Below are 17,602 nucleotides of genomic sequence, written 5' to 3' on the forward strand. Positions count from 1 at the left end.
ACGGAAACCGCTCTCATCAAAGCAGCTGACGACATAAGAATCATCCGTGATCAAGGAGGAACTGCTTTGCTAATTCTCCTTGACCTGTCAGCTGCTTTCGACACGGTTGACCACAAGATCTTGGTCGACCGTGTCGAGAAGATGGGCATCACGTCCACGGCCAGGGACCTGTTGGCTTCTTTCCTGGCCAACAGAACTCAGGCGGTCACAGTGGGCCCTTTCCAGTCGGCTGACCTGTCGCTGCCGTGTGGGGTTCCTCAAGGCTCATCCCTAAGTCCGACACTATTCAATATATATGTGTCGGACCTTGCTAGTGTCATCAAAGCGCACGGGATGGGCCTAACCTCATACGCTGACGACACTCAGTTGGTGCTGGCGATAAAGGGCGACGGACAAAGGGTGGCAGAAAGATTCCAAAGTGGTATGATTGCCATTGGCGAGTGGATGGCAAAGAATTGCCTAAAGCTCAACTCTAATAAAACGGAGGTGGTCATCTTTGGTAATCTCTCCCCAGCGTGGTCGGCTACCTGGTGGCCATCGGCCTTGGGCACACCTCCCAGTCCCACGGTCAAAGTCAGAAACTTAGGGGTTACTTTCGATGACCAGCTTAACTTTATGGCCCATGCAAACAAGGTGGCAGCTAACGCCCATTTCAAGCTTAGGATGGTAAGAAAAATTATACCCTATCTACCAGATTCCGCAGCAAAAACTTTAGTCACCTCCTTAGTGCTTACCTCGCTAGATTACTGCAACGGTCTGCTGCTCAATGCTCAGAGCAGAGTTACCAAAAAACTACAGACCGTGCAGAATGCTGCCGCTCGCGTTCTGTCAAAAAAAACCAAGTTTGCACCTATTTCAGACACGCTAAAAAGCTACCACTGGCTGCCCATTCACAACCGGGTAAAATTTAAATCTTTGTGTACAGTATATAAATCCCTACAGGATCAAGGACCCCGTCACCTCAAACATCAACTGATCCCTTACAATCCATATAGAACTCTCAGATCTACCTCTCTTAACCAATTAGTGGTTCAACGAAGCCGAACAGTTTCCTGGGGCGATCGTCGCTTTTCAATTGCAGCCCCTAGACTTTGGAACACTTTACCTAACCATATAAAAGCAAGTCCCACACTTCTTCAGTTCAGAAAAAAACTGAAAACATGGTTATTCAGTCAGTGATCCATTTCCGTACTTCCTGATCAAGGTGAGACCTCAATGCACTTTCTAGCGCCGAGACGCCCAAGTGTAATTGTACGCGCTCTATAAATGCCAGAAATAAATAAATAAATAAAATAAATGTCTCATCAGCACCAGCCACGCAGCAGATTTGAAACTGGAAAATTGGGTGCATACATATTAACACTGATTCCTTACACCTACTGCATGTTCATCATGCAGGTGTTTCTCTAAATTACACCTAAACGGCGAAGAGATTATTTCAGTTCAACAGGATAAAAAAGTATCTCCCAGGTATTTCTCATGGTCACTTTTAAAGTTCACTTGCAAGTGAACACCTATTTGAATTTCTGCTGCTGTCTATTCTAGAATGAAAAATCAAGAAACCAAGGTGCAAAACAGGTTCAATTCTACTGAACTATGAACATTGAAATGAACAAGATCAAAATGAGGAATGCATGGGAGGCAGAACTCTGCAGACTGTGTGAGAAGCAAGTCATTGAGACAACTGAGGCCTTAGGCTGGCTTTCTCCATCGACCATCTACAATCAGGGCCGGACTGACTACCAGGCGTTTTGGAATGCTGCCGAGCTGGGGCTTATGTCACTGTGGTGGGGGCTGATTTCATTGATGGAGACCTGCTTGTGATTCAAAATAATTTATGCCAAACAAATTTCGTTCAGCACATTCAGATCCCCATCAATGAAATCAGCCCCCAACTCTGCAGCATTCCAAAACGCCCAGTAGCCTTTCCGGCCCTGTCCACAATGTCTCCTGCCAGCGTCTGATATATGCTTATCCATATCATCCACCATCCTACTGTTCATCATCTTATATAAAACCCCAATTGACGGCCTTTTCTCAATTATTGCATCTAATATATCCACCCTACAGAACCAGCCCAGCCCTCCTCCTTTTCTTTTATAAAAAATCGCTTATCGGCACATATTTGAAAAATTCATTATGCCCAAAATAAAAGTTATTTTTAACAGCTTCAAATATGGTTATACCTTAATCGTCAACAAAATCCCCCAGAATGAACAGTCCCCGCTCTTTCCATTGTCTGACATAAGCATCCCAAAGGATATCTGGTAAAAGGGGGTTTTCTTGAAAGTTTGTATATAAAAACGGCTATATGCATTTTCTTCCAAAAAACAGACAATATTCGATGTGCACACAAGCGTTTTGAGCCGCACTCTCTGGAAATTCCCAAAATCTACTTGCCGCATAAGGCATCCCTGGCTTTCTCCCCTATCAATTACTCATAACACATGGAAGGATCGTTATCTAAAGCTGGCCCCTCGCCCTTGTTATAAAAGAAGACAACCATCTGTTGCAGTGTAGATGCCCAGTAGTATAATCAGATATTAGGGACTGCCAATCCCCCATTCTCTCGGAAGGGTTAAATACTGGCATGGCTCATGGATGGGTGCAGGGGGGGCCGTGCGTGCGGGTGCAGGGGGGTCATGCGGGAAGGGTGGGTCACGGGGGAAGTCGCCCTTGAGCCTGGGTCCCACATCTTCTCGGCTCCTGCTCTCCTGCCTCCGATAGGAACAGGAAGCAGGCAGCCTGGCTCCCTCCCCTAAGCCAATCACAACGTTGTATGCAGTGTTGTGATTGGTCAGGACGGCGCCCAGCCAGGCGCTTATGGGGTGGGCATGTTCTCCATGCAGGCTGCATTGCAGCCTGCATGGAGAATGGCAAAGGGCGCATGAGTGATTTGGGTGGCTCGAGAGGGTCGACCAAACAGTGTTTGTGCACTCAGGAGTGGGCACACCACTCCTCCCCTGCCCTGCTCGGAGAGCAAAGCAGCCCCAATAACAACCACCCCCACCCAAACACCCCAACCCCGCCCACTGCACAAACATAAAATGGTAATTACTAAAGGCCAGTTGGAATGCTTTCAGTAATCCGAAGTACAGCTCTTTCCGCCTGAGAGATTAAGATGTCGGGGGAGGCAGCCTTTCTGTGCCACCCTTCCGGCACAGAAAGGGTGTTGGCTCTTGACTTTGGGGGCCCCCAGGAGGGCCCTCTTTGGCGCAAGGCCTCTGGTTGGAGGCCAAGAGGGCACATATGGTGGCCCCGGTCAATCCCTGAGCCTTGTGGTGCGCACCTAGGTGTCTGCCACGGGGTGCAGGGATAAACTGCACCTCGCATTTTTACAACAGGAGCATGCATTCCGGTCAGAATGCATGCTCTTATTCTAAAGTATAGGAATGTGACCAAACAGTGTTCGGCCGCATCCTAATTAGTAGGTCGGGACTGTCAACTGGCTGCCGTTTGGTCCCATGACCTTGATGATGTTGGGCAGAGGAAACCCAGCCCGACATCGCAATAGGGCCCTAAGTCAGTACCCAGAAAATCAACTAAGTTGAGCTGCCTCCAATTAAATTTCCCTTACTGCCTCAGCAGGGTCCGGGGTAACAATTGCAAGGCCATCAGCATATGCCAAGATTTTAGTTTGCCAGCCCTTCATATACATTGGTGAGATTGCTGAATTACCCTCAATTCTCCTAATTAGGGGATCTATATAAAGGGCAAATAAAAGTGGAAAGCAGGGACATCCTTGTCTTGTGCCCTAATTGAATCACCACCATCCCAGATTCTCACTCCATTAATGAAAACTTAGCAGCTGGGTTAGCATATAATGTTTTAATAGATTTAATGGACCTGGGCCCCAGACCCTTTTTGTCCATTACCACCCACAGATAAGGTTTACTGATATCTTGGCCACATCAACAAACATGATGATCCGCCGGATATGATCCGCTGTACCCATTCCTGGAATAAATCTGTGTTGTACTGGGGACCCAATTTTCTTTATTACGCTAGACAATTGTATGGCTAAAATCTTGGCATACATTTTGGTATCGCAATTGATTAAAGTATTTGGTTGATAAGACCCTAGTTCCAGCACTTATTTTCCCCTTTTGGGGAAAACAACAATCTTTGCAGAGACCCATGAATCTGGTGGGACGGCCCCTCTTTGAATTTGCAAGAATACCTCTAGGATATACATTTTAAGACTTGTCGCAAAGGTCTTATAGAATTCTACCGGAATAAAATCAGTTGCCACTGCTTTTCTAGATGTTAGATTAGATATGGCAGATGTGACTTCCTCTATTGAAATAGGTTGCTCTAGACACTTGCACTCCTCTTCACTTACAACTTTCCAAGTACCTTGATCCAAATACCCCTATACATCTCCAGCTTCCACCTCCTCCTCCTCCGCATATATCCGCTGAAAGAAGATTTGAAAGGCTGCCCATATTCCGTCCAGATCAGAGGTGATTCCAGAACCGGGGTCATAGATCTCCCTAATCTCGCTGTGAGCAGTTTGCTGTCTAGTGCGAATTGCTAATAAGTGCCACACTCTTTCGTTATATTTATCAGCTTTATTTTTCCAGACTGTGTTCTATCCACTGCTTTTTTTTACCAATATATCTACTGACAATACCATATTCAGCTGGGCCTCTTCATTTTCTAGTGCCTTTGACACTGCTTCTACCAACCTTACCTCAGCTACCGATAAAGTTAGATAAAGTTCTTGCAAATGCTGCTTCTCCCTTTTCTGTTAGGACCAGCTAAATTTTGAAGTTTCCCCCCAAACTTGATTTTAAAAGCATTCTAAATTATACCCATAGAGGCACTCCCAAAGTTTTTGGCCATAAAGTTTGGAATCTAATTTCTCATGTGGTTAACATAGTCCTTATCCAGCAGCAGGGCCCTCTCAAAAGACTAACCCCCAGTAGGACGTGGTGGGGAGTGTATATCCAAGTCTAAGACTAAAGGGTTGTGCTCAGATATAATCCCTGAAGAAGTGATCCAATTAGGGCCACCCAGGTCACTCACGACCACCTCTCAGCCTTCCATACAAATGAACAATCGGTCAGACAGTTTAGAATACAAACCAAGTATATTTATTCAGATACACTGAAGCGGAGTCCGGTGTGACCAGTCTCCTGGGATTACTGCAGAGGGACTGACTTCAGCAGGCATGATGATACATTATGTACAATTCAGAACCAATAAAGACACGCCCTGACTGGAAATTTCCAGTTGGTAGCAGTTGAACAAAGGAGGTACAGAATGTTGAATTTCGATCCTGAGACCGGGCACACACTATCTCGATACCAAGGTCACTCTGCCTGTGCCCACCGTTCTAAGGGTGGGAGCAGGTCTATCTAGTGGGAAAGGTATGTGCTAATAAGAACAGTGTATTCATTAGTACAGCAAAGCTCAACCTTGGAGAAACAAAACTATTGCAGCTGCTTTCATCTGGGGCAGAGAAAAATAAGTTATTTTCAAACATGGCTCAAAATGGCGGCTAAACATAAAAGGGTGCAGCGAATGCTAACTTAAGATGTACAATGCATAAAGAACACAGCTAAAACATTTTTATTCCAACAGGTATTTATATATCCGACAAGTTCGTAATAATCGACTGGAAATCAAAAAATGTCTAGCCGAGAATGTACCCAATGGGGTGCCAAATAAAAAGTATAATAGGGGTCCACTGAAACTGTTTCGCCCATACGTCATATAACCCATGGGTCATTCCCAACTGAGTCACAGGCCGCAATACACTGGGTTTACGTCCCTGGTAAACTTTGATGTTTGCCTTTAAACCTGCCCCCTTAACGTTTATAATAAAGTCTCCGCAAATCACCAATGGAAGCGGCCACCCAGCCAATTCAATGTTGTGCCAGTCAATCAATGTAGGGTCATCTGCCACAGGCCCATATACGGAGCACAGTGTAAAAGAACCTTTTGTATGACACCATTCTGTAATGGCCAATCTACCATACTTATCTGCCATGGCTTTAAAGAACCAATTCCTGCCTTTCTGTGTAAGAATTGCCACCCTGCGTGTGTGAGTCCCTTGTGGGGTACTACAAATAATCTTATAGCCCAAAAACTCCAATATGTGCCATCTGCCCCCCTTCAATATGGGTCTCCTGCATGCACACAATGTCTACATTTACAGATATTGTAGATGAGTAATCTGCTAATAGCTACAGTTAATATTTGTGGCTTAATCAATCCTATGAGGAAGCAAAGGCTGAACCTGCTCCTTGAACTAAGAACCACCAGAGTGACTCCAACGGCTGGCTGACTGGCCTCCTGTTTTGAGCTGCAGGAACATAGCAAGCTCCAGAGACCTGACCTGCTACTAGTCCCCAAGAGGTGCTCCCATGTCCTGGACCCTTAGTTGACATTAGAGTGTACTCCTGCCCTGTGGGAACCAACACAGCATGATACATATTCACTAAGGACCTCGCATTGCAGCACCTCACATCTCCTGTTCATCTGTCTCATCGACAAGAGCAGCACAACACAGCTCAATGAATGACCTTCCAGTTCCTGATCGTCAGCCTCATCTGAAACAACGGTTCCTGATCAGTGGCCTCATCTGAACCTATGCAGCACGACGCAACTCAATGCAGCATCTCGCAGCTACCAACCAACGGTCCAATCGGAACCTACACAACTTGATGCCACACAATGCTGGACCTCGCATCTCTGTCTAACTACAACCAAGTACATTACTCAGCAAGTCAATCTCGGTTCTGTAACAGGCATGGGGTCTATTGTGGTTGGCTTGAACTTATGACTTTGTTTCAGTCTGCACAACCAGAAAAACACATTTGGCACTGCGCGTTTTTTGGTGTTATTTTTACCTAAGACTTTGAAACTGCTGTGTGGCATGCGCCTGGCTTCATGTAACATATGTGAACCACTAGGTCAGCCTTCACAGAACACCATGGAGGTCACTAAATATCCCTCAAAGGAACACTGTATATGTCATTGGAATACTATGTATGTCATAAGCCATGTAATCAGGGGGCATGATTGTAGGATTGTAGATTGTAGGAGTCGTGACAGTTGGCCTTCAGCTGCTGTCTGTGATGGATGAGATCTTCTGTATGGAATAAACTTGAACCGTGAAACCTATACTGTGTATCCAGTGGAGTGCATCTTTTGGGCTACCACACTGGGGTAGTCGGCAGGTGCATATGTACGAGAAGATCTCAACACCTGAAGCAGAGCGTGGTCTGTTGGTGATCTTGGATCCAGCCTTCTTTTTGGTGAGACGTAACTGATGAAGAGAGGCCGATTTGCACATGTTGGGAAACTGTTATTTTCTAATGTGGAATGGCATGGTTGAAAAATTGTGAACTGTTAGTTGTGTGTCATGCTCTGGCTCTAGCGTGGAACCTGTGGAGTGGGGTCGTGCTGAACCGTATCATCCTGGCGCAAGCATGGACCCTGTGCGGTGAGCTCGTGCTAGTCTATAGCATTACATCAGGTCACTGCTGAGCATTTTCTTCAGCATTTAGAGTTGTGAAGCCTATGGAGTGTTCTTGTGCTGAATCGTATCATTCCTGGCTCAAGCATTGAACCTGTGTGGTGCGCTCACACTAATCGATAGCGTCACACCAGCTCTGTGCAATACCTGACTCTAACGTTGTAGTGAGACTCGCCTCTTTCTCAAACCGCATTCTGTTACAGCTTTCCTTCTGCATTTTGTTGCTGGATGTTGCCTGCCTCTCATTGCGCGTCTCTTTTCCGGGTGACTTTAAGCCACTACCTGTTGCAGCACTCCGTTCCTCTTCCAGTTGCTGTGTTTCATGATGGGCATGGTCTCTTGATTCGAACTACCTGGGCGATTGGCTAATGTACTTGTCATTCTCTGTGACATGCGCACTTTTTCAGGAACTACTTTCGCCATTAGTACATCTACTTGCCTTGTGCAAATTGACTTATATGCTTGTAATTTTCAGTGACACACACACTATTTACACATTGGCAAAAATGCTTTTCATTCTCAGTAACACGCACACTATGTCAGAAAAAACTTACTAGGTCTGCCTTGACAGAACACCATGGGTGTCACTGAATCTCCCTAAAAGGAACATTGTTTATGTCATTGGATATAGCCTATAGCCAGAGCGGTCGACCTCGAAGCTTGGGAACCGAGTTCGAGGCTCAGCAACTACGCTCAACATCCTGTGATTCTGGGCAAACCACTTAATATCCCCGTGCCTAACAAAAATGAATGTACCATGTACCCATCTGTAATGTAACTGGTGCTCATGTAAAGTGCTCTGATACCTGATATCTTCAGGTCTAGTTTGCGGTATATAAACCTCTAAAAAAAAAAAATATATATATATATAAGGGGGCTGAAGGAGATTGTAGGATATGTGACAGTTGACCTTCAGCTGCTGTCTGTGATGGATGAGATCTTCTATATTGAATAAACTTGAACTGTGAAACCTGTTCTGTGTAACCAGTGAAGTGCTTCTTTTGGGATACCACATGCAAGGTTCTACTGATTGCATGGTTGTTGTTGTAGTATCATTTTATCTATTAAAATGTACTCTTTTTATTTTGTTGTATTTTCAATCAATTACTGTTTGAGTGCTGCATAAATACTTTACACATTGCCTCTAAATTAAGCCTGACTGCCTTGTGGTAGGCTAAAAGGGGGTTGAGCACAGGTGAATTGGGGTTTTTCTTGTGCCTTAGCCTGGCAGAGGTTGTGGTTGATGCTTGACCAAGGCTCTCAACCCAGTCAAACAACCCGGTTTCTCACTGATAGGTTGGATGTTTATGCCAACCTTCTGAGATCTTCCACTACATTCTATGGTTTATGCAGATTACTTTGTTCTCCTGGGTCAGCCTCTGAATCTTCTGCAAAACCTGATTGATGATACGACTGTTAATAATCATCTATTTCTTTCCTTATTGCATTCAGATATTTATATAAAAGGGACATAGCATATGAGGGATATACAATGCCACTACCGATATGAGATTACATGAACCGAGGAAGATGGAATGTGGTTGTTTAGTAAATGTATTAGAACAGGGGAAAGAGACAGAAGAGAAGGTGAGGAGATGATAGTTGTAAGCTGCCATGAGCCAAACAGTTGAGAATGGGGTTTTAGAAAGGTATACAGGAATGTAGAATGATAGGGCCTTTTACAAAATATTCAGATGTACAGTGGAAATTATGTAAACCAATAATTTTCTTTTATTTAAAGTAAACAACCGATACAGAAAATTTGAAAAAGGAGGTGCAGTAATAGAATAAGTGGCTAAACAGCAGATGGGAATGAAGGACTGCGATTAGTGAGAGTTTAGGAAGTGAAATAAATAAAAGCATACATTTGAAGTTATATTTTAATCGATTTTTAGTGCCACAAGGACGCAAGTAGAATGTGCACATGCTTTCTGCATTGCCCTTTCAGTCATTCAGATCGCACTGGCACTTTATCCTCCCTTATTTGCAAGATTTAGTGGCCCCATGCTAATGAGAGAAATGTTTTGTCTCTGTGCCTGATGTCAAAGAAATTGTCACTGCACTCCCACAGGGTGATACCTGCAAGGAGGGGAGTGGAGGTCGGATGGGCATCAAACATCTCTCTGCAGGTGGTTGTAGTCACTCCCTGAACGCACGTGCAGGAGGATTTTGGTCTTCCCTTCAAATGCAGGCCTGGTGCCAGCTTCACAGTGACAACTGGTCCAGCTGCTTCAGTTGCCGGCCTTTCCCTAATGCGCTGCCTCCAAGGCAGGCGAAGGTTCATGGCTCTGTGTAAAGGTTGAAGGCAATAAGGGCTATAATCTAGACGTAGGGAACAGATTTATGAAACTGGGATAGCAGTTTATTGGAGGGTTCAAGTTTCAAATATTGTGGACAGTTTGAGTTAGAAGAGGTAAAAAACATGAGGCCTGTCCTGGAAATGCTAATGCAATGCAAGGCAGCGTTTAGTTGGATTTTATGATCAACAATATCAAATGCCACTGATATCTAGGAAGTCAAGAAGGCTGGGACCACTTTGTCTATGTTTTCTAGGATGCCACCCAGGCATGGAGTGTAGCAGATTCAGACCTGTAGTGCCAGCAGAAGGCAGATTAGCACATCTGGAGGAGATTGGTTGCTCTATGTAGGGTTGTAGTTGAAGGCTGCTGCTTTTCAAGGACTTTGCCCAAGAAGATCAGACAACTGATAGAGCAATAATTAGCTAGCCCGTTTGAGTCAAGCTTCAGTTTAAAGCTTGGGTTTAAAGGTTGGATTCAAAGCTGTAAGGAGCTGTGTTCTTTCAGTTTATTTGGACAATCAAGTTGGATTTGTTCCCAGGTGGTCACGTTTGTCAGGTAGACACCCGAATTACTTCGAAGCTACGTTCTTCAGGGTTAGGATGAGACATTTTCAAATAGGTTTGGGTTTGGTCTTTGATATTTAAGATGCTCATAGTGTCTCTGAGGGCTCTACAGAACAGTTGTTGTTGGATGCTTGTAGTCTAGCTGTTGTATTACAGAATATGTGAATGATCAATGTGGTGTATGTATCGAATGTTACCTGGTACTGCTTATGTTTTTACCTTCTGTTTTTAAGGATCAGGGGCATTGGTTTAGCTCACCAAGTGTTCATGTTTCTGTTTTGTTTATTGTCTGTGGCTCCAACTGGAGTTGAACTATAAAGATGTTACTCACTATTCCTCTACTAAGTATTATCAGCGTGTTGCTGATGGCTTTAATGTAAGGTAATGAGTGCTTAAAGACTTCTGCCATTGCAATTTGACTTTAGCAATTATATCTACACACGTGTATTAAAAGAATTAATCGTAAAATGCACCTTAAATAACACAGTGAAAACAATATAATTTGCAACAGATGCTAGGTCGATTCGGAAATAATTCAGAGTCCAAACAAATGATTATTCCTAAAGCTTTTGTCATTCTTAGTGAAACTGAAACTCTATTTGCTACCTTAGCTTTACAAGTCTGGGAGCCTTGCAGTAGCAGCAGCATTTACAGAGGTGTAATGGAGAGATGGGTCAATATTTTAGGCCATGCCATTATTTAATAAAAGTACTTCTACATTCTCGCCGAGCAGATGGTCTGAAATACAGTTATGCCAGCTTTTAGGGCGCCATTGCATATACATCTCCAATGCACTTATGGAGGTAGAGTGCCTCATTTACAGTAAGCCACGTTGAATTCAAACTACATTAAAACAGCATCTAGAATTTCTGACCTCTACCATCAATCAAGTACTTAATAAAATTCCATAATTATCAATTTAAATATGATCTCACTGAAATCTGATTCGAATGCCAGGAGCATGACAAGAGTAGAACTGCTTTAAATACTGCTATGCCAGACAGGCCCACAAGACATTAAATAATCTTCTGATGGAGGAATAAAACTAAAAATCCATCTGAAGTTTTCATAGGATAACTCCACAATACATCTCAATATGCACTAGAAGCCCTGAAAAAGGGTGTCATTTCACAAGGGCATTCAGGGCGTCCGCGGCCGATCACAGCTCGGGGCCTGTTATAATGCCCATCTCATCACCTATTCTTCCGCCGACCTTTTATTGCTCCGTCGCACATTTCCTTTAAAGGCCCACACCGAAAAGATCGCTCTGGATTGTGGCATTCTTGTTTCTCCAGCCACCTTCAGCCCTGTGATTTCGATCCCCTGTCCTGTGCCGATATCCTCTTGTCTCAATTCGTCACCGCTTGGGGTCACTCCATTGACCGTGCTATATCTCAACACACGGTCATTGGTGAAACACCAGCTGGAAATTTTCCAACTATTGGACGATAGAGCTGTGGATATCCTTCTCCTGTCAGAGACTTGGCTGACTGAGGACTCTGTCCCTGATATTCTTGCCGCCATCCCTGCCGGCTACTATATCCTGCAATCTAATCGACCAGCGGGGCAAGCTGGTGGGGGGGTGGCTGCCATCATTCGCTCTCAGTATGTCTTCACTACTTTAGCCTGTGCAGCGATCCCCAGAACAGAAAGTCCCACTATTAAATTCACGTCTCCCAGGTCCTCTTTTATTGTTGTTCTTGTGTACAGACCCCCTGATTTCATGCCTTCCTTCCCTCGACAGTTTGGTGACCTTATCTCTCAACTTATTATTAACCATGCTAAGATTATGATTATTGGTGATTTCAACTACTGGCCCTCTAATCCCCGGGAAAGTCACCTCTCGGAGGAATTCTCTGACCTCCTATCAGGTCTGAACTGTCATCAACACATCACAATTCCCACTCATTGCAAAGGCCACATTTTAGATCAAGTGTGGACGGCCAATCTGGATATTTCGTCCCCTATTGTGACCCCATGCTCTTGGTCATATCATTGTTTTATTTCCTTTGCCCTTAATCTGACCATCCCCAATCGTCCCTCCCTTTCGACCAACCTCACTGCTCAGAACTGGAAGAGAGCCAATCTGGTGGAACTTCATTCTATACTGGCCTCTACAGTCCCTCCGACCTCTGTCCTGGTGTCTCACCAGGCATCCCTCCTTGAACAATGGCTGCTCTGCCTGTAACACCGTCGCCCCTTTGAAAACCATAACAACTAAGGGCCCCCATGACGCCCAGTGATGGTTCTCGGACCAACTAAAGGCAGATAAACTGGCCTTACGCCAGGCGTAGCGCCGCTGGAGGCGTAACTATGACCATCAGTTGAATTTGTGGACCATTTGAGAGCCTACAAAAAAACCATCTTATTGGCTAAAAAACTAATTTTTCCCAAAAAATCACGGAGTCTGCCTCTAAGGCAAAGGATATCTTCTCCATCGTGAATGAGCTCTCTTTGACAGACCGAGTTAGCTCTCAATCCCAACCTTCTCAGTCCTTGTGCAACTCACTTAATGCTTTTTTTATGGATAAAATTACCACTATTAAGAACAATATTCCCTTGCCCCCTTTCCCCTTTCTTTGCCTCCCAGAAATCTTCGCTGCCTGGACGTTTTTCCCCCGATCTCCCTCTCGGAGTTTCATTCACTGCTGCATAAAGTGAGCTCTGGCTCCCCCAATGATTGCTGCCCTCCCCAGATCCTTAGGGAAATCTTTTTGGCCTGTCCCGACCCTCCCCTGGCCCTACTTAACAACTCGTTGGCGACGGGGGTGGTCCCGGATTCCTTCAAACAGGCAGTGGTGATACCAATTCTAAAAAAGACCAATGCCGACACTACGGTCTTGAGCAATTACAGGCCCATCTCCCTTCTCCCCTATTTGGGGAAAATTTTGGAGACTTATGTCACCCGCTGCCTGAGCGTTGAGAGTTCATCCTTCTTGGAGGCCCAGCAAGCCGGTTTCCGCCCTTTCCATTCCACCGAGGCGGTCATCGTGGCTGTTATGGACACCCTAAGAAAGGGCGCCGATAATAACATCTCCCAAGCTCTTGTCTTGTTGGACTTATCGGCGGCTTTTGACACGGTCGATCATGCAATATTGATCGACCGTGTCAAAAACGCCGGAATTCAGGGCATAGCTCTCTAATGGGTCAGATCTTTTTTGGACAGACGTTTTCAGGCAGTGCACCTGTCCACCTTCTCCACTTCTTACTCCCCCCTATCCTGCGGTGTCCCCCAGGGCTCCGCTCTATCCCCTTTATTATTTAGTTTGTACATGCAACCTTTGATTGCTTCCCTCCGCAAATCCGCAGCTACTATCTTCAATTACGCGGATGACCTACAATTAATTTTTCCCATTGACACTTCTTTTTCCTCCCACACCAGTTTTCAGTCTACCATGCTTGAGATCTCGGAATGGATGTACCACAGCCAGCTTAAATTGAACCCCACCAAGACTGAGCTTGTACTGGTGGGTGGAGTAGCCAATCCATGGAATGACAGCTTTTGGCCTCCCTCACTAGGGCTCCCTCCCTGCCCTGTCAACTCTGTGAAGAGTCTCGGCGTCGTCATCTCCAGTGACTTATCTATGAGGCCCCAGATCAGTGCGGTTACGTCATCCTGCTTCTTCCATCTACGCAGGATACGCAAAATCTGTAGATTTCTTACCAGAGACGCACTCATCCTTGTCATCATGGCCCTTGTCACGTCGAGAATTGACTACGCCAACACTCTGTATGCAGGCATTCCTGCATACCTTCTCCACAGGTTGCAACTGGTGCAAAATCAGGCAGCACGCCTGGTTTACCATTAACCTAAGCACCAGCATGTCTCGCCGCTACTGCGGAGCCTCCATTGGCTCCCGATGGCTAAGCGCTGCACTTTCAAACTGGGCTGCACGATCTTTAAAGCTCTGTCTGATCTGGCCCCTGCCTTCATTTCTTCTAATCTTAAGCCCTATGTTCCCCCCAGAGATCTCCGTTCCTCCTACCACAACCTGCTAGTCACCCCTAAAATTAAACGGAAAAAACACGGCGATTCCTGCTTTTCTTTTTTGGCCCCATAAACGTGGAATTCCTTCCCGTCCGCTCTCCGACACTGCCCTACCTACGATTGTTTTCGTACGATGTTAAAAACTTATCTCTTCCAGTCAGCCTTCGAGTAAATACACGTTTCTGCCCCCCGCATTTGTTATGAGCGCCATGAAACCGTTTTGGTGACCGAGTGCGGTATAAAAAAATGTTAACAAAAAAAGAAGAACATAACATTGTTCTTCTTTGGTGCTCTTTACCGTACATTTAACGTGCATCTGTGAACTGGACCCAACACATGTAAAATAAGAATAAAATGGGAATAATCGGGAAATATTAATTCCGTACAAATAGAAAGGTATGTGGTGCTGTCTTTGAACTTTTCACTGATGAGGAGTTGGACGTGTCCCGGCTGATTCGAAAGACAGGTACGAGTACTCATGCAGCAGGACTTCCCGTAGTCATGTTTTAGGTAATCGCCCCCCCACCCCATGTTTCCATAGTTCATCTCTTGTCTTAGACAGCTGCTACGCCAGTTCCCTGTGAAGTTAAGAATTGGTAGGGTATCCTGAAACAAGAACCCTAGATTTTTCAAATTCAAACATTACATTAGTACTGAAGAACAGAATGCACCAAAATAATGACATCACTTCTTGGAGTCATGGTTTTACATACCTGAGTCTTTCGAAGTGTATAAACTGACAAATCTACAGTTAAAGCCACATATTAAATTAAAATCAACTTTACCTTTCGATGTATGTAATCCACAATAACAAAATATTTCCGTATGTATGAAATGCTACAGCTGCTAATTATCTAAATAAATGTAAAAAATAGGGTTTGTCCTGATAGCTAGGCATGGAAAAGGCAATACTTGTTAGACAATTTGGAATGGGAAATAATTAACACAAATCCAAATCCAGAAATGGGGCAGAGTGTTAAGAAAAGCCCTTCCCAGAAGCCTAAAATGATCTCCATGGTACTTTTATTGTGTCGGTTCTTTCCTATTTTCAACCTAGAATTAATAATGCACTGAATTTGGTGTTCTAGATATGTTATGGAATTTTAAGTTATGAAATGTTATGTTATGCTGTTATGTGAATTATTATAGCACACTGATCACTCGGTCCTTTATCATTGCTGTCATTAATAAAGAAATTCGTTCATGTTTTAGAATTTAGAAATTTCCAATCCAGACATACCTTGGGAAACTGTTTTACCGGAATTAAAACTTTCTGCCCCAGCTTCATGTTTTTGTTAACCACCACATCAATATACACGTCTTCATCTTCTTCTCCTTTTTGGATTTTGTCAATTTCTGAAAGAATTGTAAACAATATTAATACAGGTGTTTTCATATAGAACGCTACATAGTTTTACTCATTGCACACGTGATTTGTAAGTCAAAACATTAAAAAAAAGACAGGCCCGAGTTACATTTATTAAAAAATACTATACTGCACAAAACTAGACAAGACAGACAGAACTTAATTTTCAACAATACTTTTGGAGAGATTCCACAAAGCTTTACAGAATGAGGCATTTTGAAAAATAAATATTAAATACTCACAGATTTGATAGCTTTGACCTGACTAATGAATGGTCAACACAGTACAATACTGAGTTTGGGAACCCTTAGTGAAAAGAATGAGCCCATGGGATCTAATAACAATGGGCATTTAAATCCAAGACCAAAGCTTGTTTGAAATCTCTGGCTATGTCGGAATAAGTGAGCTGTCATCAGTAATAATGTATCTGTTTTACAGCATCTCCTTTCATCTAAAGCAAGGAAGACAACTGAGTTACCCCGGGGTCGAAAATGTTTTTGTCCTTTTACAAATAATACACTTACAACATCAAAAACCAGAAATGCAAGTCCACCTGGGATCCGCTTATCGATCGTCGTTTTTACCGACCAACAGTTGAGGTGATGTTGTAAGAAGGAAAAAACTTCAAACAAGAGAGGCAGAATAGTTCTCAGCACATGCCTGCCATAAAGAGGTGAACACCTGAGGGGCAGTATGTATTTGAAAGGACCATGTCTACTGGACACTGAACCAGTTATAAGAACTATGGAGAATTGTAAGGGGCGTATTTAGAGTTCTGTCGATGCAGCAGATTAGCCAAGTATACGCTCTAAATCAGTACAATAGGTAATTTTTGGCATATGTTCCACATCTGCTGAATTCCAAATAGCTCCCTAAGTCATGTATGTTACAGACACAAGCTGATTCGTTCACTGGTTTCACATCGAGGCATCCAAGAACACGCTTAGATATCATGAATTGCTGGGCTATCTGATGACACCAAGTAACTGGCTACGGTCACGGCTGAGCACAGTGTGGACTTGGATCACATCGCTGAAATCAACTAGACAGAAAAGAGGTGTCTGTCGAATTAAGTGACTTTTAGATTCTGTACAATACTACACATTGAATGATCAAAAGCCTATGCTAGTTTACAATGACTGGAGAAATATATCAAACGTATTTGTATTATGCTCTAGTTACGGTCATAGAAACCCAAACAGTTTTTGCTCAGTGCCAATTGCTATAGTGATATCAACTACAACGAGCATTGGCATAGCCAATAGGTCTCGCCTTTGGGACCTTATAAGTATTTAGTTATGCAGCACAATATCCTTAGTGCATGGCTAAACACTTACAAGGCCCCAAAGGCGGGACCTATTGGCTATGCCAATGCTTATTTTTTTAGGGTGTGCATGCCATACAAACGGTGCAGTGTATACATTTATTTAGCCTATCCCAAGGAACCCATAAGCCATGATGAAAATAAATACAGCAAGGGGTGGTGATGGACAGAGTCTCTGAATTAAGCAGAATACTCTCACCCAGTCAAGAGATCAGGGCTAGATCCAACACCGTTATTTAGCTCATTGCACCATCCCAGTTTCAGAACCTGGCTGTATGCAAATTAGTCTGTCCCTGGCCCAGTGCATCATGGGAACAGGGCAGACCAGACTACAAAAGCCAATTCTTACACTGGGAAGGAAACAAGCTTCCGGGGACCGGTTTCTGGCATTTCAGCCGTCTTCGGCCCAGCTTGCTTGAATCCTGATGGTGCAAGGAGCAAGGGACTCACATCTGAGTAAACCCTTCCACGCTTAGGGTGGACAAAAATATTTACAACAAGGGGTGGTGATGGACAGAGTCTCTGAATTAAGCAGAATACTCTCACCCAGTCAAGAGATCAGGGCTAGATCCAAC

General features: G+C 44.1%; 1 protein-coding gene across 3 annotated transcripts in view; it reads right to left on the reverse strand.

Annotated features, from left to right (window-relative positions):
- The window catches only part of KHDRBS3 (KH RNA binding domain containing, signal transduction associated 3), a 257,176-nt gene that overhangs the window by 115,367 nt on the left and 124,207 nt on the right, over positions 1-17,602 (reverse strand). For all 3 annotated transcript variants that reach the window (XM_078686713.1, XM_078686712.1, XM_078686711.1), the window contains exon 2: positions 15,578-15,693. In XM_078686713.1, the coding sequence (XP_078542839.1) occupies positions 15,578-15,693 (116 nt within the window). The remainder of the gene's footprint in view (positions 1-15,577; positions 15,694-17,602) is intronic.

The sequence above is a fragment of the Lissotriton helveticus genome, chromosome 4_1 (assembly GCF_964261635.1).
Source record: "Lissotriton helveticus chromosome 4_1, aLisHel1.1, whole genome shotgun sequence".
NCBI lineage: Eukaryota > Metazoa > Chordata > Amphibia > Caudata > Salamandridae > Lissotriton > Lissotriton helveticus.